A 22,492-nucleotide genomic window follows, 5' to 3' on the forward strand; every position below is an offset into this window, starting at 1 on the left:
AGGCTATAAAAGTTCCTATATGTTATATGTTAGAAAAACAATAATAGGTAGTCATAAATAGGAGTTGGTGGTTCCATGAAATGAGGTAAATGAATTGAGTTGGTGTTTTAAAATGAGGCAGAGCGTCTTCATTAGCATCTGTAATGGTGATGGGTTAACGTCAAGATTTATGGCTGCCAGTCTGTTTCTTGAGTGGAAAATTTCTTTTCTTTTTTTAAAAACGTAGGTGGATGGAGAGAGAAAGAAAAAGCCAGAGAAGAGAGTTGGGGTCCACCTCGAGAATCGAGACCATCAGAAGACCGTGAATGGGATAGGGAAAAAGAGAGAGACCGAGATAATCAAGATCGTGATGAGAACGACAGAGATCCGGAGAGAGAAAGAGACAGAGAGAGAGATGGGGATCGAGAGGACCGCTTCAGACGGCCAAGGTTTGATATTCTAATTAAAAAAAAAAGTGTCTGTGGCATTACAGTTAGGATTCTTTTAATGCTCTCTTATGCGTTCCCAACTATTTTTGAAAAATGGTGCTCATCCCCTTCACTTCCCCCAATTTATCTAGTAGAATCATAGTGTAGATTTTAAAAAAATTAGAGGTCATCTTAATTGAACCAGTTCCCTCTCTACAGAGTGAGGACATGGAGGCTGGAGCTGTGTGGCTGGCTGTGGGCTGTGTAGCTCTATGGCAGTGGAACCAGTCGAGGTTCTTCACTGCCAGTTGCTTTTCCCTTGTGGTTGAGGTCAGTTTATTGCCTTTAAATTATTAAAAGCCTCTTTACTTCTATTAGTAGTAAGAATTCTAGCTTACTTCCTCTGGTCAAAGTGGCTTTGTACTAATCTAGACCAGTACAGTTCAGTACAGTTTCCTGCAAGGATGAAAATGTCCTGTATATGTAATGTTTGTCTGGTAACCAGCAGTCACGTTTGACTGTTGAGCATTTGGAGTGAGTAATGACTACTGTGTTGGACAGTGCAGAGCCAGGTGTTCTCATTTGACCTCCATGCCTGAGGCATCAGTTGGAGGTCAAGTCACGAGTTGAAACTATTCCTGTTACTATTTGCTAACTTGGATGTGATATATTCACTTAAAATTAACCCGTAGAGTCTAATGACAGAACTTAACGTGTCATTTTGAATGGCTACAGGGATGAAGCTGGCTGGAGAAGAGGACCAGCTGAGGAATCTTCAAGCTGGAGAGATGCAAGTCGTCGTGACGACAGGGAGCGGGATGATCGCCGTCGGGAGAGGGATGAGCGCCGTGATCTGAGAGAGAGGCGAGATGACAGAGACCGAAGAGGACCTCCTCTCAGACCAGAGCGTGAGGAAGGTAGAGATGTTCTTTCTGTATGACCGCTGAACCCTGGAGAGCCATAATATATGAGGGAATTTGGGGTTTTGCTATGTCTTAAATTTGTATGAACACCAAAAACAAGATGGACACGTAGATCTTTTATTTCATTTAGAGTTCAAGGTTCTCACAAACTTACTCACTGGTTGCTTTGTGAAGTTTAGCTCATCTTTAAATTTAAAGTATAGTAGTAGACTAATTCAATGGTGTAGTAAGCAATACCTATATTGATTTTACAGAAAGTTTATTTTATGTAAAGAAGGAAAGAAGTAAGGTCCTGGTAGATAAGCACAAAGTGTAAAACATTCTTTCTCTGGAATTGTAACAATGGAAGCTTTAGTAAAAAAATGCTTTGTTTAGTAGTTGCCTCACAAGCTTTTACTATTTGGTTTGTTACAAACCAGATTGTAAGGGTATTTCTTCTTTGATAGCCATAATGAAATATATTGTTTCATTTATTTGCTGTTAAATCTTCTTCAACAGGAGCCAAAAATCCTTTAAAAAATTTTTATTCAGCCAGATTTTTGTCACCTTATCCTAAATTAAAAAAAAAATTAGGACACTTCCCAGGCCGGTGATTTCTTCTTGCTTGCAACTTATATTTCTAAGTCTGTATATTGTTTTGAAGGTTTTTCAGAAATTGTATCAAAATGATTAAAGTGTATTTATTTAGCTTTTATTGTTTTGTTTTGTTTTTTTAAATGATTCTCTATCACTATCTTCAGTACAGGATTTCCAAGTAATTTGAGGCATTCCTTTTGCTTCAGTTCTGTTTAGTCTGAGCTAATAGCATACAGTACAAATTTATTCTCTCTCCTTTTTTTTAAATTAAAAGTAAGTTCTTGGAGACGTGCTGATGACAGGAAAGATGACCGGGCAGAAGAGCGGGATGCCCCTCGTCGTGTTCCTCCTGCAGCTCTTTCAAGAGATCGAGAAAGAGATCGAGACCGAGACAGAGAGGGTGAAAAAGAGAAGACCTCATGGAGAGCTGAGAAAGATAGGGAATCTCTTCGTCGCACTAAAAATGAGACTGATGAAGATGGATGGACCACAGTACGACGTTAAATCTCAAGATAATGGACTCAGACTCATGTCTTCACATAGGTTTGATCACATTCAAGGAATTATTATACTTGTGCTTCAACCAATCTAAATTGGACTCTTTAATGTCTCACCATAACACAAAAAGCATGAACTTGTATTAACCCTATGTAATAGGTTGATCATGCACCGTATCCGCAGAAGGTTGGAAAACCATGCCATTTTTTGGAATTTGAGGTGTTGCATTGTTTCATCAATCATTTGTTTACAAAAAAGAAAAACTAAAAAATAAATTTAAAATGGGAATTCTTCAGGTATTCAGTAACACCCGTATCTTGGTATAGAACTGATCTTTTTTCTTTGATTTCGAAGTACCTGATATTAATTTGGAATGGAGTAAGATTCTGTTATAGAAAATGTATTTGAAGACGCTAAAGCAGAGAGCTGAAACAATTCTCACACCACTAGCGGTTGAGACGTACCTCTAGGTATTTTGAGGTATTTACTATTTACTAAATTTAGAAAGTTTTTAGGTTTACTGTAAGTGCAGTAAGCATTACACACACCGGATACAAAGGAATTTTCGGTAGATTTTACTTGAGAGAAGGTGAGTATAAACCAATTTGCAGTCATTATTGTAATGACAAGAATACTGCTAAAGTGTGAATCCAGAACAGATACATACAGCTTTTACATTTTAAAGCATTTGGTAAACTGTTGCTGAGTTTTTTTCTGTTGCCAATAGCAAACTGCTTTTCCATTTATGGAGAATTCATGCCTTTCAAGCATTTTAAATATGACAATATTTATAAATGTGTGGTTTGGAGGAATTGTTTAAATTGTTTTTCCTAATTTCCTTTCTCTTCGGGATAGATTCTTTCACCAGGTAATTTGTAGTAATGACTGTGTTGACTTCAATTCTGGAGTGTAGTAGCTATGTTAAAGATTAACTATTTGGTCTTATTGAAGCCAACACAGAACTTGCTGCTGTGTTTTTTCTTCAATGATAAATAAAATACTTAGAGAATTTGTTTTAGTGTTGATTTGTGGTTACAGTCAAAGTGTTTTGTTTATAATGCTGAGCTTGCGTATTCAGTTGAGGTTTTTTCACTGGAGTTTTTACCAGTGCTGTTAAATTTTTCACTGTTGGGTATCAAAGAACATAACCTAAATATAACAGAAAGCAAACGTGGCTAGGATGTTTCCACTAAAACGTCCTCCTCTGTTCCTTGATGAACCCCTTAGTTTCCTTGTAAAGCTGTTCTCTCTGTGAGTACGGTGTGTGTGCAGTACATCTTGGGTTTTCCCTTGAAATTAGAAAAATCATAATTGGTTTCACAGAATGTTAGTTGCAAATTTATAGTGGCTGTAGGCACTTACATTCTTCCTGGTGTGAGTAGTGGTGAGAATTTCTGTTGGTATAGCCCTAAGGCCAGAAGAGGGAGTATTGATGCTTTTTTAAAACTTAATCAGATGCAGCCTCTCCTTTTCGACGTTAACAATGATAGAAACCACTTTAGAGCTGCAGCCGAACCCCGAGCGAGCCGAGCAGCCTCAGCTGCTAGCGGGGTGGCAGCGGCGCCTCCCCCTCCCCCCCAGGAGACCACCGGATCACCTCTCCCCTTGGCCTCGCCATAGCGACCTACGGACAGAACTGCCCGCGGCCAATGTGTATTCCTCCATCATATGCTGACCTTGGCAAAGCTGCCAGAGATATTTTCAACCAAGGATTTGGTTTTGGGTTGGTGAAACTGGATGTGAAAACAAAGTCATTCAGTGGCGTGGAATTCTCAACATCTGGTTCATCTAATGCAGACACTGGTAAAGTTACCGGGACCTTGGAGACCAAATATAAATGGTGTGAGTGTGGTCTGACTTTCACAGAAAAGTGCAACACTGATAATACTCTGAAATCGCTCTTGAAGACCAGATTTGTCAAGGTTTGAAACTGACATTTGATACCACCTTTTCACCAAACACAGGAAAGAAACGTGGTAAAATCAAGTCTTCTTACAAGAGGGAATGTATAAACCTTGGTTGTGGTGTTGACTTTGCTGGACCTGCAATCCACGGTTCAGCAGTCTTTGGTTATGAGGGCTGGCTTGCTGGGCACCAGATGACCTTTGATAGTGCCAAGTCAAAGCTGACAAGGAATAACCTTGCAGTGGGCTACAGGACTGGGGACTTCCAGCTACACACTAAGGTCAATGATGGGACGGAATTTGGAGGATCAGTTTATCAAAAAGTATGTGAAGATCTTGACACTTCATTAAACCTTGCTTGGACATCAGGAACCAACTGCACTCGCTTTGGCATTACAGCCAAATATCGTTTGGATCTCACTGCCTCCATTTCTGCAAAAGTCAACAACTCCAGTTCAGTTGGAATGGGCTACACTCAGACTCTGAGGCCTGGTGTGAAACTTAACTGTCTGCTCTGGTAGATGGGAAGAGCATTAATGCTGGGGGCCACAACCTTGGGCTTGCCCTGGAGCTGGAGGCTTTAATCCAGCTGAAAGAAACCTCTGGGAATGGATATCAGAAGACATGGCCTTAATATATTTCCAGTGTCACCAGCAGGCTTCCCCTGCCTCCACCCAGGAAGGTGATCAAACCAAAGGATGATCTAAAGAGCTGTGTTTTAAATATTTAGGCAGTTACTTGTTAGCTGGTTTCTAGTTGAATTGGTTATCTAGTTACCAATGCTGCAGTCGTGCAGTCACCTCTACATTATTTAAATGTATTTAACTGTTAAATGCGCTACCCACCAATAATGAAATAGACCTTTATGAAAACTGAAAAAAAAACACTTTAAAAAACATTTTTCTTAATATCTGGATTTCAAACAAGTGAAAGTCTTAAAAGGTCCTCTTTTGTGAGGAGAGGGTCTTTCCTTTTGTAACAAGTGAAAAAACTTGGGGCAGTAACCTGCTCTGTCTTAAGTTACTAGAACAGGACTGTGCCTGGGCCATCACAGATAGGCCGCAGCAGACGATTCATTTACACTGGTTTGTTTAGATGAGTTACAGATGCGTGTCCCAAGTCCTTTGTCTTGGGTATTGGAATCAGAGCACAGGGTAAAGGCAGAATAGTCTGCAGCTGCTGTGATGCTGCTCTTAGGTTTCCACTCTCAAGGCCTCACCACCTTACCCCCTCCCCCACTGTTTATTCACAGGTGTCAAAGGAAAGCTGAACGACCAACCTACTCACTGTCTTCCATGTTGCCAGTGGTTTCTGCATTTTTATTTTTATTATTTATTTATTTTTTTTGCGGTATGTGGGCCTCTCACTGTTGTGGCCTCTCCCGTTGCGGAGCACAGGCTCTGGACGCGCAGGCTCAGCGGCCCCGTGGCATGTGGGATCTTCCCGGACCGCGGCACGAACCCGTGTCCCCTGCATCAGCAGGCGGACTCTCAACCACTGCGCCACCAGGGAAGCCTGATTTCTGCATTTTTAGTTGGGGATATTATTTGTGTCAATATGGATGGGTCTGAGGGCAGAGACAATGGCCCAAAAAAGACTCGACATCCTAGTAGTTGTCCATAGTGGCTACCAGGAGGAGGTTGGCGCCTATATGGTGTGGCATGATTTGGCTGTAGACTGATTCATGATTTCATAAGTCTAATTGAAATATACAGGAAATTAATGGAATGTTCATATTGTAGCTAAGAACAGATTAGAGAATTAGGACTAACACTGAAATTTTTCTTTGAAGTACATGTGTATTTGTGGTATAATTTTAAAATATAAAGCAGTCTGTGCCTGCACAGTTGGTGAAGCTCTTTTGAGGATTCCATACTTTTTTTTTTGGCCAAATATGCAGTCTGTTCTTATGAAAACAACTTCATGACACTATTGTGGATACTTTTTAACACTTCAAAAAATTGGGTTTCTTTTACCCTAAATTTAGCTTTTTCAAGTGTTTAAAACATGTTTCAGATTGAGAGTCGCTTTTAAATGTATTAGCGTGGTTAGTAAACTTTTCGTAAGAGATCTCTGCAAAACTACTGATATTCCCTGTTCATGTGTAAAATACTGGGAGTTAAAGTTAGCTGGAGAACAGGCAAATTTGGGGGCTGATATGGTTATAAGTCACCTTAACCATACCTTCTGGTCTGGAGAATGCACCTCTCAGTTAATAATGACTCTTGAAAAGGTACAGTTAGAGCAGTGGCAAGAGGTAACAGGAATTCATGTTGACCTGAAAACTCCTTAAAAAGCAAGTCTAATTTAAACTGGTATGTTTTCTAGCAAAACTGAAGAAAATAAGTTAGTTTCATGGTTTTATTAAGCTACTTGAGTTTAGGCCTAGTCAAGTGGATTATTTTTTCCTGACCAAGAAATCGTCCTGTCCATCCCCCGCCCATGCACCTTCCTTTGACCAATAAACGCTCATAGCTATCCCCAGTGTTATTTTTTTTTTTTGCGGTACGCGGGCCTCTCACTGTTGTGGCCTCTCCCGTTGCGGAGGCACAGGCTCCGGACGCGCAGGCCCAGCGGCCATGGCTCACGGGCCTAGCCGCTCTGCGGCATGTGGGATCTTCCCAAACCGGGGCACGAACCCGTGTCCCCTGCATTGGCAGGCGGACTCTCAACCACTGCGCCACCAGGGAAGCCCCCCCAGTGTTACAGCAGCTTCAAAGGATGTTCAAATCAGGCAAATTGGCTGTGGAGGAAGTTAGTTGTTTACCATGAAAGCAGTCTAATTTTTAATAACCTAGCTAAGCTCTCCTGGAACCTCTATAAGACTAAATCTCTTGCTGGTATTTTCAGAGAGTGATTTTATACATTTCAGATGACTTCATCTTAATTCATTTCCATTTTTGCCTTCTGTGTCTGTCCTGATGGTAGATATGGCGTGGTGCTCACTACAGTGGATTTGAAAATGAGGGTGGGAGGTTAAAGTAGGAGTCAAGCACCTTTGCTAAGGATTAGATTTAATCTCATTTATGGATAACTGGTGGGATTCCAGAAAGAAGGATAATCTTCCAGTGAGAATGGGAACATCAGAGAGGCTGTGTTCCTTGTCTCCTGCCCCCCCGCCACAATAGTTCCTTTAATTAGTGCTTATACCAGTTTGAGGACTGCCTCTGATGCTTAAAGCCAACACAGCCCAGAGTGGAACCTTCCTGAACCCAGGTTATTACATTGACCTTCCAGAGCTCAAAGGATTCCATCTTATATTTAGTTTGAGAGGCAACAGCTGGAATGAGCTTTCCACTATTCAGGAACCCTGAAATTGAGCAATTCAGACAGTGAATTAATACTACTCCCTTTTGATCTGAAGGATGACAAATGTTTTGCAAAACTGGAATGGGGTGGGGGGCATAGACAAAAGGCCAAGTACCAGAGTTAAAGGCAAGATTAATGAATTAACATACTGTATAAATGCACAAGTTTTTTTAAACAGCACCATTTTCAAGTGTGTACACAACATTATAACTTGGCACGACTTTTAAAGGTGGAAAACACTAGTTGCTCGTTCAGTAATAAAAGATCTGGTACATAAAAGGATAAGGAGCTGTATTCTACCTGCTACATCCAGCTAGGACAGAAACAAGCCACAAGGAGGGAACACCCACCCAAACTAATACTGGAAAGTTTACTAAGCCTTCACTTAATGATGCTACCAGGCAGGGGGGCTTGCTTCGCCTGGAATTATAATAACTGATTAAGGACAACAGAAATATTACTTGTTTCAAACAATAAAAGTCATTTTGCTGACATTCCATAAAATCGCCAGTTAAGAGGCTTTTAAAAAAATATTCTAGACCTAATAAAGTGCCTCCATTCATAAAATTAAACATCCAAGATTAGACTGAGACAATTTCATACTGATGCGCATCTAAAATAGGTCGACGTATAAATAAACAGCGCCTCTAAGTTGCCACATTTCAGTTAGCGGAATACCCAGCCTTCACCGTCTGGATGTGCACAAACCAGAGATAAATCAAGACTTTAGCGTCTACTCTCAACCGCTCTTCGACAGGAAAGTACTCAGTACCGTCGGCTTCCTTTGAGAAAACCAAGACGACATCCCAAGTTGAGCCAACTGCTGAGCTCCATGCTCCCCAGCAGCAAGGGAGAGAGAGTGCGCAGACCAAATACGAGAGTGGGCAGGCGGCGACCCTGGTGGCGTCAGGTGGCAGCAGCAGACCGGAGCCCGGGTCCTCAACGCAGCTTCTTGCCGGGCAGGCCGTCCCTGGCGCTGCGCGGCGGCGGGCGGGTGGCGGGCGGCGGCGGCACTTTGGAGAGCGGACAGTACTTGATGGTGTGTGCGTTGTCACCACTGGCGCCGCACAGGGGGCACGTGTAGCGGCGCAGCACGGGGCACAGCACTCGCCCATCGGGTCCCTTCAGGATGTGGGTGGTGTAGAGCGCCACCGCCTCCTTGTTGTTCCGGCAGAACACACACACCTGCAGCTCGGGCTTGAGCAGCCGGGCGGCGGCCGCCCCGGAGGCGGCGTGCAGCCTGGGCTCAGCCGCCCACGCCGCGGCCCGCTCCTCGCGCGGCGCCACTTCGGCGGTGGCAGCAGCGGCGGGGGCGCAGCCCAGCAGCACGGCGGCGGCGCGACCAGCGAACGGGCTCAGCTCGGCAAAACGCTCCTCCAGCAGCCCGGCCTCGGCAGGGTCCGCGCACAGCTCTAGCGTGCGCAGCTCCAGCGCGCCCCCCAGGTAGCGGCCCCGGGATCCCGGCTCGTCGCTGTCGTCGTCGTCCTCGTCGTAGTCGGGCGGCCCCAGCGCGGGCCCCAGTGTCCCGGGCCCGGCCCCAGCGTGGGGGGAGCAGCACGACGAGGAAGAAGAGGAGGGCGGGGAACCCTCGCCGCCGCCGTCCCCGCCGCGGGCGCAGCCGAAGCGCGGCTCGCCGTCCACCGCCTTGGTGATGAGCGTGGCGAGCCCCAGGTAGTCGTTCCACGAGCTGAAGGGTTGAGGGTGCACTGGGCGCTGGGAGCTCACGTAGCGGGCGCTAGGCACGAGCGCCATGGGCGGGGGTGCACTGCCGCGGCGGGGCGAGCGGGGTGCCCAGGGAAAAGCCTCCATGGGTGGGCTACGGGCCGCTCGCGCCGCCTCCCCGCCGCCGGCGCGGGCCGGACGGAAGGGACGCGCTAAACCTGCCCGCCGGCCTGCCTCGGGGTGGGGCCGCTTCGCCGCCTTTTATCGCGCCCCGCTCCTCCCCGCCCCCGGCTTCGTCGCCTCGGCCCTGCCCCCTGCCCTACCCCGCCCCGGCCACCTCGCCCGTGCCCCGGACCGAGGCGGAGCGGAGGCGGACGCGCGGGGGGGCGGGCGGGCGGGCGGGCGGGCAGTGAGCGCGCTCAGCTCCGGCCCGCGCGACTCCCGCGCCCCACGCGCTGCGCCAGCCTCGCCAGCTGCGGGGCGGCTTTCATTCTGGGAGTGGGCGGGCGAGGCACCGCCTCGGGCCGCTGCGCTAATTGGCTGCCGACCTGAGCCCCCTGCGCCACGGGCGCCGCTCCGGACTCTGATTGGTGAATCGGGGGAGGGGGCGTGCCCTACCGCGCAGCTGGTAGGGGAGGGGAAAGTAGGGGAGAGGAGTACGGGAGGGGCGGCTGCTGGGGCCCGCCTGAGCCTGAGCCTTGTTCTCTGGGTTTGGAACCGATGACCAGGCCTGGATCTCCCTCGGCCTGGTGGTGAGACCCACCTCCCAGCCTTTAGTGCCCTGGGCTAGCCTTCTGCCTTCTGAGAAACCCCTATCTCTCCTCTCTCCTCACCAGCATCGGCAAGAAAAGACGTGGGGAGGCAAGACTTGGCGCGACCTAAGGATGCAGTTTTTAAGTCAGAGCAGCCCAGCAATCAAGTAACTTCCGTTTGCACAGCGTTTTGGAGAGCTTTCAACTGGGTGAAATCCTCGCACAAACCTCAGAGAGGTTCAGAGAGGTTTTGGTTCTTACCTAGTAAGTAGTGGAAGGACGCAGGACTTTTCCACAGCACGACGCACCTCCCAACAGGTGTTCCGAGACTAGGTGGCCATTAGCTGGCGACAGGTGGGGATGAGGGCTGGGCCAGATAATCTTCCGGCCTTAGGACAGTGATTGGTGTGTGTGTGTGTGTGTGTGTGTAGCTCCCCACGCTCCCTGCCCCACCCCCAACCCCGGGGCGGGGGGCTGTATTAAAATCTTAGGTGTATGTGCAATTTGAATAACAGCGTATTCAGCGTCACAGTTGAATACTTTGAAATGAATAAAATTTTTTTCTAAAAACTTGGAAAATAAATCAGAAGACTTGATTAGGTGGCCCCAAGGTTGTTATGTCCTTCCCAGGAGAAGCGGCAATACATTTTTTAAAAAGATGGAAAGTAGGGAAGGTATTAGCTACTGGGAGGATTCTTGTAGGGTACTGTGGGACAGGGAAAACACCTCCTCTGGTGGCTGAGCTGGCAGGCAGAGTTGGCTTCATGGGGCAGGGCAGGGTTTTCCTTCCTCTCTCTGGAGGAGCTGTGGCTATTGAAACAAGGACTGGGAGGCTGGTGTTGCAGCCGTCATTAGCGGTCATTAGGCTATGCTGATGGGTCTGGCTGTGCCCAGCAGGTTTAGAATAGCCCAGGAGGGGATGTCCAGAACCTAGCGCTGGCACAGGTTAACATTAGAATGAATGAGTTGAGTCAGAATGTTAGCAGTGGAAGGGATCTTTGGGATTATTCACTCCGATCTTACTTTACAGATGAAGAAAATGAGACCCAGAGAAGAGAAGGGCTCCTTTAAGGTCACGCGGTGAATTTGTCACAGCCAGAACTAGGACTCAGGCCTCTTCATGACTGGCATGGTGGCCTTCCCACTCTATCATGGAACCTGGAGGTATTTCAGACTTTGAGTCTGTGCATGCATCAGCAGAAATCTAGTAGCACACAGGGGAAACTGGAAGAAGAGAAGTGAGATGGGGCCTTGTGCCTTTGGCATGGGCCCCTGCCCTCGGGAGCAATCCAGAGGCCATGTAGCAGGCATGGGGAAGGCTTTGAGGCGGTAACGTGTTGCCTGTTCTGGCCACCTGTCTGCATGTGGGGTGGAAGAAATGTTTTTCAGTCTCTTCCTCACCTACTACTCCCTAACAGTTAAGTCCCCAACCAGGCAGTGATATTCTGTACTTGCCAACCCAGTTCCTTTTCCAAGTTTGTGTTGGCACTCAAGTTAAAAAGCTATTCCTTTATTTCCTCCCGTCTCCCACCAAAAATAAATAAAAGGGCCCAGATGGCGTGGAGCTCCTGCAGAAGTGTGGCGGGTTTGCTGACACTGAACTCCGAGCTCTTACCACGAGAACGCTGGCCCCCAGAGTGGTATGAAGGATATTATTCTATAAATGGAAAATTCCTGCAGCCTGCATACTTTCAAGGTATGCAGGCTTTTCAAGTTCTGAAGACTGGAGCTACCATTCTGAGAAAAACTTCTGCAAGGAAAGTTTAAAACCGCCAGCTGCTGGGCCCAGTCCCCCTTGGTCAGGCCAAAGAGAGGATGGCAAATAAGCGAGGCCTTCTTTCCTCCCTCACATGACTTTTTAGCCCTTGTGGTTTTGCAAGGGGAATAAACACTTTTAAGTGAACATGAATGGAAACAAATGCCTTGATTCGGAGCTACAACCTGGGTGGGTGGGTTGTGGTGATGGTCAGATAGATGCCCTGGAGAGAAGTGAAAGGATGCTCGTGTGTCCTGGGGCCTGGCTCTGTGCTCTGTTCCCTAGGCTGCTCACCTTGTCTGCTGCCTTGCCCACAGTAGGTGTTTTGCCCTGAAAGAATGCCTGGAAGTGGAGGCCAAGTTCATAAAGGCTTTTTTTTTTTGGCGGGTGACACCCTGGGCCTCAGTACACCGTCAGTGACCGCAGAAAGCCTGGAGTGGCTGCCTGGTCCAGCTCTAGGGTAAATCAGGAGTTACTTTTGTCACCAAGCACAGGCCTCAGATGAGCTCTCCAGCTCCCTTTGAGGCAGTGGAACTGACTTCTGAGATGTTCTTAGATGCTCCGATAGATGAAGTCTGACTGCCTTTTTGTTCCCTTTCCAGAAGTCTGGAATGAAACAGAAGGAGTCAGAGTGTGACAGTGTCTTCGAGGGATACCTTCAGATTGATGGAGGCAGGAAGACAGATCAGGACGGGCCTCATCTCAGAGGTTAGACAGCATCGCTCAGTTTCTTCTGGAAGGGGGCCTGTGTGGCACAAGTCGGGCAGGGCAGGGGTGGGTAGTGGGGAGGGACGCTTGGGCTCTGAGTTTCCACCTCTCCACGTGGCCCCCAGCCGCCATCCTGGGCCATTTCCCTTGCTGGCAGCAGAACTGAACCATGAGAGGCAACACACAGACCTCAGGCGTCTTGAGGCTCTTCAGAAACATGAGGTCAGCCCTAGGGAATGAGGCAGCTTGGCGGGTGTCCAGGCAGCTACAGAGACGCTGTTTGTCAGGCTCTGGGTTCCCGCTGACCCGCCTGCCAAGCTCTCGCGAGGGACAGGAAGTGCTTTGGCTCCCCCCGCCCTGGGGCCTGGGTATATCAGGGGCTCACTTCTGTAATGGTGTCGACTTTGTGCATGTCATGCCTCTGGCCGAGCTCAGAGGGTCCCAGGGACGGGGCTTCTGCCCTTTGGGGCTTAGAGGCAGCTGTAGTGGGTTGAGAAGCCATGTGGTGAAGTGGCGGGAGCTTGCTGGGCCAGGGGCTGGGTTTTTATCTTGGTCCTTCTGCAAAGTCGCCTGTGGCCTTGGACGTGGGACTTTACCACTCTGGGCTCCAGCTCCTTCCTCGATCAGCGAGGGGGCTGATCGTGTGAAGTGACAGCCACTTTCTCCTTCTTGCTTTCTTAATTTTGTACTGGAACAGTCTCTCCCTCGCCCTGTGTGGATGAGCTGTGATGGGTGTGAACCAGCAGAAACAGCCTATTTTCCCTGATTTTACTAGGAGAGGGCTGGTGACCCAGGTCCGGTCCCTGAAATATAAGGGGATGTCTGTTAGGTGGGCTCTGAGAGGGAGTTTGCTCCCTTCTTTAAAAAGAAAAGAAAAAAAAGAAAAGATCAGGAACCTCACCTTCTTCTGGTCACTGACAGGTTGTGGAGCTGAGGCAGCCCAGAGGTGACAAAAGTCTTAAGGGAGAAAAAGCTGGCCCACTGGTGATGGCCGCCTGGAAAAGCTACATTAAAAAAAAATGAAGCCTTCATGACATTTCTGTTGAAGTCTTGTGATTTGTTACACAAGATGATCAAACATCTTTGTTGTTTCAGCCACTACAAGTCAGGTATTCTTTTACTTGCAGCTGAATTCACTCTAATGGAGACGTAGTAACATGAAAAAAATGCATTTGGGAATTCTATCAAAAAGGTGGGATACAACATTCTGGCCAGATGGAGGTGACAACCATGTCAGAATTGTGTGTGTGTATAAACGGGGGCAGGAAGAAAATCCAGAGAACTGAGAACAGGGGCTTTGTGGTGGCTCTTCTCTTACCCACCCTGCCTTGCGCTGAAGTCTCCCAGCTGATATTCGTAATGGTAACACCACGACCATCAGACCAGGTGCTTTATAGCGTCGTCTTGGTACCACTTACACGACTGCTGCACGCGGCAGGTGCTGTGATTGTCCTCGTGTTGTCCATGAGGGGAGGCTGCAGAGCTCACATTTAAACCTGTGTCCCTCTCCAAAGCTGGGCTGTGCCTACTTGGATGCAGCCGGTCATCCTCTGGCCATGGGGCTTCTGGGGCTCGCCTGGGGGAGGACGGCTAGGAGCGCAGGCAGAGGGGGCAGGAGGAGACGGTATAAGGAGCCGCCTGGGGCCAAAGTGGGCCCATCCAGCGTGTCAGGGATTGTTCCCAGAGAAAACCAATTCCACTCAGAAGCGGTGTGGATTTTTCGATCTATTTATCTAATGGGTACTTTGGTATAACGAGTAATCGTTTCTCTTTGTAACACACCCTCCCTCCTTCTAGCCATGTGGTTTGCTTTTAGACATACGTATCATCCCAATTTTGTTTAAAGCAAGATATGCCTGGAAGCTGACAGCCCGAAGGGCAGATGTCCCTGGGCTGATGGTGCTGATAATAATAGAAATAACAGCTCGCACGTCCAGAGCCTTTACAGGCACCAGCATGAGCTCATAGTTTCTTAAATCCTTCCGGCAGTGCTACAATCATACCCTTTTCACAGAAAGGAAAATGAGGTTTTCGGAGGCTAAAAAAGTGTACTCAGCATCTCCCTGGTAGGTAGTGGGTGGGCTTTCTCCAAGGCCTGTGCTGGGAGCTATCATATTTCCTCAGCCAGCTCCTGGCCCATAGACATTCAGTTAGAATTCACTACTTCCTGTCTCCCTACGTCCTCACCTTCTTTCTGACTGGGACTATCAGGCTCATCCTCAACCCCTGCTGTCTGCAAGGGGAAGGGAGTAAAAGCTGGGGCCCCTAGTGGAGGAGTTAGACATGAAACGGTAAACTATGAGGTCAAGGTTGTTTTCCAGTGGGCCTGAGGGCTGAGGTGGAGGAAGATGAGGTCAGCGAAGGGGATGAGACCAGACTGCCGAGCAGGGCTGCTGTGTATGGTTCTGCAGGTTGTGCACTGTGCAAGGGCTTTGCATCTAAGGGGGTGCCTTGTACTTCATAGACGTGGTAATACATGTATGAGTGAATCTCTGATAGTTTTCTGGCAAATCGGGAGTAAAGTGTCTTTTTCTAATGGAATGGTATATTATGACAATATTCTGACAGATGGAAAAAGATGTCTTGTGGAAGAAGTACCTTTTCCTAATTTGCCCAAAGCTTTGACTCTGGCCAGAAGAGTGAAATGCTAAGATTTTTTTTTTCTTAACATCTTTATTGGAGTATAATTGCCTTACAATGTTGTGTTAGTTTCTGCTGTATAATAAGATTCTTGAAAGCAGGCCTTCAGTTTGCCATTAACTACATGCCCATGGGTCTTTCTGAAGCTTCAAGTGAAAGTGTCTTTCTAATTGAGCTGATCAGGCGGGTGCTGGGCACAGTTCTGCCCTAGTAGTTACTGGTGGACCAGGGGCTCCACTGGGATTAACATTTTTAAGATCGCTCAAGTCATTTTAGACATCTTCTCTCGGTCTTACCTGACTTTCCCAGCTGTCCCGAGTTCCCTAGGGTTTCTTGTGCCCTGACAGTGCCTGTCCATGATGGTAAGTTGGCAGTTGTGCCTGTCCTGGGGCTTCTATGGCTTAGGCACCAGCAGGCAGGGTGGTGGCCCAGGCTGTTATATATGGAGTAGGCTTAAGCAAGTCATTGCCCTTCTCTGGGCCTCAGTTTTCTCTCATGTAAAATAATTAGGTGGCCTAAGTGATTTCTTGGCCCTTTCCAGCTCTCAGGTTTATTTGTTCACCATCAGGGCTTTGGGCTGAGTGTGAATAAGATGTGCCTACTTCTGAGCTCATGGAGCTTATACTCTGATGGGGGTGGACAGACAAGCAAACAGATGATGATACTTTGGTGGGAGACATATTAGTTTCCTTTTGCTGCTGCAACAAATCATCACCAACATAGTGGCTCAAAACAGTACAAACTTATCTTACCGTTCTGGAGGTCAGAAGCCTGAACTGGGTCTCACTGGGCTAAAATCAAGGTGTCAGCAGGACTGTGTTCTTTTCCAGAGGCTCTAGGGGAGAATCTGTTTTCTTGCCTTTTCCAGTTTCTCGAGCCCGCCTGCATTCCTTTGGCTGTGGCCCCCTTCCTTCTTCAAAGGAGTTTTTCTTCTGCTTCCCTCTTCTACTTTTCAGAATGCTCGTGATCACATTGGGCCCACCTGGATAATCCAGGGTACTCTCCCTATTTTAATGCTCTCTAATTAGCAATCCTAATTCCACCTGGAACCTTAATTCCTTTCTGCCATGGAAAGTAACATAGTCTTCCGGGTCCGGGAATTAGGATGTGGGCATCTTTTGGGGCCATTATTCTGCTTCCCACAGGAAGAGTACAGAGGACTGTGGGACCCCTTGGCAAGGGGCATCCAACCAATACACAGGGGACCCATGTGTCATGGGTCCCTAGACCTTTGAATATCCAGAGGTCAGCTGGGCTGGTGAATTGAGGTTTCCTTTGCCTGTTGGGACCTGACCCTGTAGGGTGAGGAAGCCCTACGCAGTATATGTGTGTGTCCCTCAGGCAGATGGAAGGTAATTGCCTAGGGTCTGAGTTGCAAGAAGGGATGGTGAGCAAAGGAAGTAGTATATGTGTGGGGTACTCTAAAACATAATGATGGCGATGATGTTATTTAATTTGTGGTTAAAACAAACAAAAGCCAAGTACAACAAAAATACCAAGCAACAACAGCGTGTGCATCTTTTAAATTTAGTGTATCTGAGATCCTATGTATTTTCTGCAATTTGCTTTTTTAAATATAAATTCATTTATTTATTTATTTTTGGCTGTGTTGGGTCTTCATTGCTGCGCACGGGCTTTCTCTAGTTGCAGCTAGCGGGGGCTACTCTTCATTGCAGTGAACGAGATTCTTATTGTGGTGGCTTCCTTTGTTGCGGAGCATGGGCTCTAGGCGCGTGGGCTTCAGTAGCTGTGGCTCACGGGCTCTAGAGCGCAGGCTCAGTAGCTGTGGCGCATGGGCTTAGTTGCTCTGTGGCATGTGGAATCTTCCCGGACCAGGGCTCGAACCCATGTTCCCTGCACTGGCAGGCGGATTCTTAACCACTGCACCACCAGGGAAGCCCTGCAATTTGCTTTTTTCATTTAATACGTCTTAGGAGCTTTCCAGTTCAGTATATATAGCACCACCTCATTCTCTTTACCTCATTCTTTTTAGCTGCTCTAAAGATGAACCATGGTTTATTTAAGGGATGGTGTCAAACTCCCTGCCGTCCTCCCTGTGTCTGGCAGGTGAACACATATCTCTTGCTGAATCACTGATTGGGGAAAGTGCTCCCCAAGCTGGAGGAGCCTGTTGATGTTTTAGTTTTCATCACCTATGCAAATCTTTGAGTCTCTTTGGTTTGAGTGCGTCAGAGTCTGGTCTGGAAATCTACCCAAGATTATTGTTAGTGTGTTTGGCCAGGGGATCAGCTGCCCTCTGGAAACGCTCCCTCAGGGCCTGTCTGCACGTGCTGCCTCCAGAAGGCGGTCACAAGCTCTTGAAGATACATCTGGGCCTGGGTTGGAAGCTGATGGGAACTTGAGTCCCTGAATCTGAAAGCAGGACTGGGAGTCTCCTGAGACTGGCCACAGCCAACACGTAAGGGACCCCAGGGGATTGATTCCTGGCTCCTTTTCTGGTCCTGCTCAGACTGTCTCCATGATGGTGGTTGCATGCTGATGGGACACTTACACTCTGGCCTCAGCCTCTGCCCAGCCCTCCCTCGGCTCCAAACAAGCTGTGAAAGTTCACACCTTTGCACAAGCTGTTTCTTCCGCCAGGGATACCCTTCCTTTTTCCTTTTTTTGCATTTAAGGCTCAGCTCAAATGGCCCCTCTTGGGTAAAGCTTCCCCCGCTTCCCATTGGGGACGAGTTGGTCACTCTCTTCTCTGAGTGCCCAGAAGCTCTGTACCTGCTACATCCTGGTCACAAGGTAGGACCAACCACTGCTACCTGTCTGCTCCCCTCACCTGGTGGGGGCTTCTGGAGGCAAGGACCCCCGGTGCCCATCCTAGTGTCTGGCACATCGTGGGACTTTGCAAATGTCCACTGGATGCGAGAAGCTCTGTGACAGCAGGATGAAGGCGCTGGGCACAGGCAGGTGAGCAGAGGTGAGTGCTCCATGGAAGAGCTGAGAAGCTGTGAGGTTAGGAGCCACGGGCTTTCCTCAGGGTGACTTCCTGTCATCAAAGTGGTCCTTTCAGGCTGGAACAAGACACTTAGAGCATCAGAGACTTGAGTTCAACTCAGATGAAATCTTGTCTAATTTCTAAAAAAAAAATACTAAAGGCAGATGGCAGTTGTGTCCGTGATATTGATTTTACCTGTATCTGAAAAACAAAGCACCTTGGAGCACCTTGCATGTTGGAAGTCACGTCATCTGAGCACAGTGATGGTCACTTTTCTAGGGGTCTGACCCCCACAAACCTCAGCCATCCAGGATGAGGCTGAGAAGTGGGAAGTGAGTGGAAGGGCTTGGGTGATTATCTCAGAGAGTTCTACGAAAGCATTTTTGCTGCGCAGAAAAGAGTCAGCTGCTCTCTGGGAACCTGTTAACTCTTGCTTTACATACATTTGTAACAGGCTCCTTTATCTGGTTTCTCAGCTCAGACTGTAAGGTGGTGGTGATGGGGTGGGCGATACCTGTTGAAAGCAATGAAAAGCAGTAGCTGAAAACCAGACGTGAGAGAGGGGACCAGTGAACTGTCAAACGGCTGATGTGTGGGACTTCCCTGGTGGCGCAGTGGTTAAGAATTCACCTGCCAATGCAGGGGACATGTGTTCGAGCCCTGGTGCGGGAAGATCCCACATGCCGCGGAGCAACTAAGCCCGTGCGCCACAACTGCTGAGCCTGCGCTCTGGAGCCTGAGAGCCACAACTACTGAGCCCACATGCCACAACTGCTGAAGCCTGCACACCTAGAGCCCGTGCTCCGCAACAAGGGAAGTCACTGCAATGAGAAGCCCGCACACCACAACGAAGAGTAGCCCCCGCTCACCACAACTAGAGAAAGCCTGCGTGCAGCAACGAAGACCCAACGCAGCCAAAAATAAATAAATAAGTAAATAAATTTATTAAAAAAAAAAACTTATTAAGAAAAAGCTGATGTGGGCACAATTAGAACAGAGCCACTTTGTGCTGGACCATCTAGCACCTGGACAAATAGCCCAACTTGCATCCAGTCACCTCTATAGATATTACCGTATGATGGCAGGATATAATTATTTGGTAATGTTAATTCTGAATTATTAGAAAAATATTAAATTCCAATTACTGTTTAAGAAGGCAGGAAACGTATAGTACAGTTTAGAAAATGATTAGCACATAGTTTGATGTTTGTAGTATCTATCATGTAGACACATATATTATATGATTTGTCCCCTCTCTCAGAACCACCAGGTAAATAATAACTGTGGTTAATGTGTCCAGCTATGAACTCTACCCTGTTACCTCATTTACTCTCCAACAACCTGGGGTGGGGGGTTAGTATTATGGGTAATCCCATTTTATAGATGTGGACAGTGAGACTCAGAGAGGGAATGCAATGCATCCAGTGTCACACAGCCAGCAAAAGCTAGAAGGGACTTTGATCCCAGGTTAATAGACTCCAAAGCCAGCGCTCTTAACCCTTAGGCCCTGACTCTGCTGTGATTTTCCTCTCTTGCCTCAGCAGACTGCAGCCCTGCTGGGTGTGTCTCCTGCTGTCCTTTAATCGCTCCACTTGCCCTGGCTCCCAGGGAAAGGTTCAGGGTGATGGAGTTGCTTCCCAGGAGGCTGGATGCATCGTCAGGGCCCCTGGTGTCCACTGCTGTGACATTTGCTAATGAATAGCTCCCTTCCTGGAGCCAAAGGAAATTCACTGTCTGGCCACAGGAAAAGCACACCGTGTGTCCCCTGACAGCACAAAGATGAATGTTGACTGTCTGGACACGCTCGGGGTGTACCCATGGCCTTTGGCTTCACCGACCACACCTGTTTCTGGGCCAGAGGTAAGGTCTAGGGCCATCCCTCTGCCAAGTGACGGGGCTTGGCTGGAGGGTGGGAGGGAGGCAGGGTCCAGGGTCCTGGCCAGGAAGCCACAGCAGCTGCCCTGCGGGCTGCTGCGAGGTTATGTGAGCCCCAGAATCTCCTGGGGGAGGCCAAGGTAGGATGGCATCACCTCCCCCTAGCTGCTGCCTGCAACCGGAGGCCAGAGCTCCCTGCCCACCCCCATGTTGAACATAAGTGTCACCTTTAGAAGGGAACTCACCACGCAGCAGCGTCACCTGCTGGGAAGGGTCCTACGTGAGCCGGATCGGGGCGGCTTTCTGACCCACCAGCAACTCGCAAGTGGTTTCCTTCCTCTGGACCTCAGATTCCTCCCCATTAAATAAGAAGACAGGCAGAGGCATGGAACATTGTTCATACCTGTCACTATTAAACAGGGTCTCAAAACTGTACAAACTCCCCCCTGTTATCTTGTTAAATGAGACATTTGGTAGGTATATTTTCCCTTATATATTTTGTGTGAAAAATATAGAAATATGTAAGAAAATACGTGTACAAGTATATATATATATATATATATATATATATATATATATATATATATATATATGAGATTGCTAAGAGTGATCATCTGGGAATTCCCTGGCCACTCAGTGGTTAGGATTCCCTGCTCTCACTGCCAAGGGCACGGGTTCAAGCCCTGGTCAGGGAACTAAGATTCCACAAGATGCATGTTGCGGCCAAAAAAAAAAAAAAAGTGGTCATCTCCAGGCAGTGGAATTAAGGGTGTATAGTTCTATACTTATTTTTTTTTAATACAAAAAATTCAAACCCAGGATGTTAGATTCCAAATTCTGTGCTCCTCGTTCATTGATGCTGCTGCCTCTGCTATTAAAGCCCAACAGTGGCTGTCTTCCTTGTCCCTGGAGGCTACAGCCAGCTCATTGCAGGGACCGGGTCCACCTGCCAGAAAGGTCTTGGTAGCCACACCTGCCCATTCTACCTCCTTTTGCCCCTCTGGGTTCCCTGTGTTGCACACCTGAGCACGCTTTCATCTGGGATTTGGTGGTGCCGAAGTCTGTTTTCAAAACAGCGCAAGTGGAAGTCTGGGTCCTATATGTTTCTTCACCTCTTACTACTGCACCCATTGCTCCCACCCCTAGATTCAAACATCATGATGGTCCTGGAGAGGTGGGAATTAGATTAGAGTGAGATAGGTGAGTAGAGTTCTGAGGGGTCTTCTCTGCTTTCCTGTCTTAGCCAGGGCAGCTGTAACAGGATACCATAGACTGTGTGGGTTATAAACAATAAAATTTATTTCTCATGGTTCTGGAGCCTGGAAGTCCAAGATCAAAGCGCCAGCAGATTTGCTGTCTGGTGGGGGACTTCTTCCTGGTTCTTAGTTGGCTGTCTTCTCACTGTGTCCTCATATAGCCTCTTTTATAAGGGCACTAATCCTGTTCACAAGGGCTGCACCCTCATCACCTCCCAAAGGCCCTACCTCCATATACCTTCACGTTGGGGATTAGGTTTCAACATATGAATCTGGGGGAGGTGGGGAACAAACATTCAGTTTATAGCCCTCTCCCTCTCAGCCATTGTCTAGGGTCACTGCTGTCCCATACCTGTTCCCTCTGCCCTTCACTCTCCCCTAGTAAATCTCGCCTAGCCATCAGAGCCAGCTCATATGCTGCTCTTCAGTGAAGCCTTTGGCAGTAGATCAAGGAAGTGAGTGCCGTCTGCCCAACATGCTTTCCCACTCTCCACCTTTGGGTTCCTCTGAGGAACTCCCTTAGGCCATGTGGGCCTGGTAGGGCTGTCAATCACAGCTCTGCCCCTGCCACAGGGGTCAGCATATGACACAGGCTGGCCAATCAGAGGATCCAACCCCCTGGCCATAGAGATTGGTTCAGTGGTGGGCATGTGCCCAAAACAGGACCAAGCAGACTCTTCCCTGAGATTGATGTGAGCATGTTGCAGGAGAGAAGTGCTGTTTTCATTGACAGTGTTTACTTGGGATGCTGTGAGTCTGCAGTTGCTGGTGGCTATCTTGTCTGCATAGGAAGAGCACCTCTGTGCAGAAGAAAGCCATATACAGACAGAGCCCAGAGGACATAATTGCTTCAGCCTCTGGATCCAGCTGTACCTGAAGCTGATACTCCTAAACTTCCCAGTGAGCCAGTAAATCTCCTTTTTGTTCAAGCTAGTTTGATATGGGGCTCTGCTCCTTGACTCTGAAGGAGACCTGATCAGTACAGCTCCCTGACACCCCGTCCCGCCATGCACCTCCTTGAAGTTAGTCACTCTTATTTGTACTTCTGTGCTACATTGTCACTGCTTGCTACTGTCCTGCTCCTCAGCAGGGCCTCCCTGCTCCTCTTCCAGCCCACAGCTCTGAGACCATAGGTTGTGGTCAGTGAAGGGGGATTGAGTGAACCAGGGAGGGATGAGTGCAGGTACTACCTTGAGACCCCTTCTGCTGCTACTAATGCTTCTACTCAGGGACAGGCTGGCTGGGTCTGAACTTACCTCACAAGGAGACTTTTAAA

At 48.0% G+C, this 22,492-nt stretch overlaps 2 protein-coding genes and 1 pseudogene across 2 annotated transcripts in view; 2 read left to right on the forward strand and 1 right to left on the reverse strand.

Annotated features, from left to right (window-relative positions):
- EIF3A (eukaryotic translation initiation factor 3 subunit A) overlaps positions 1 to 3,427 on the forward strand; it is a 33,511-nt gene extending 30,084 nt beyond the window's left edge. Inside the window, exons 20-22 of the mRNA XM_030839365.3 lie at positions 227 to 428; positions 1,143 to 1,324; positions 2,181 to 3,427. Of these exons, the coding sequence (XP_030695225.1) occupies positions 227 to 428; positions 1,143 to 1,324; positions 2,181 to 2,410 (614 nt within the window). The 3' untranslated portion in view covers positions 2,411 to 3,427. The remainder of the gene's footprint in view (positions 1 to 226; positions 429 to 1,142; positions 1,325 to 2,180) is intronic.
- A 389-nt stretch (positions 3,428 to 3,816) lies between these two features.
- On the forward strand, positions 3,817 to 4,914 carry LOC115843413 (voltage-dependent anion-selective channel protein 2 pseudogene; annotated as a pseudogene).
- A 2,391-nt stretch (positions 4,915 to 7,305) lies between these two features.
- On the reverse strand, positions 7,306 to 9,577 carry NANOS1 (nanos C2HC-type zinc finger 1). The gene has a single exon (XM_030839332.2). It carries the CDS (start codon positions 9,424 to 9,426, stop codon positions 8,557 to 8,559), a length of 870 nt encoding a protein of 289 aa, XP_030695192.1. The 5' UTR covers positions 9,427 to 9,577; the 3' UTR covers positions 7,306 to 8,556.
- Between the last annotated feature and the right edge of the window lie 12,915 nt (positions 9,578 to 22,492).

This window comes from Globicephala melas, chromosome 16 (assembly GCF_963455315.2).
Source record: "Globicephala melas chromosome 16, mGloMel1.2, whole genome shotgun sequence".
In the NCBI taxonomy this organism is placed as follows: domain Eukaryota; kingdom Metazoa; phylum Chordata; class Mammalia; order Artiodactyla; family Delphinidae; genus Globicephala; species Globicephala melas.

Bases quoted from the DNA above. Each gene is read 5' to 3' on its own strand.
- NANOS1 (XM_030839332.2), bottom strand. From the start codon at position 9,426: ATGGAGGCTTTTCCCTGGGCACCCCGCTCGCCCCGCCGCGGCAGTGCA.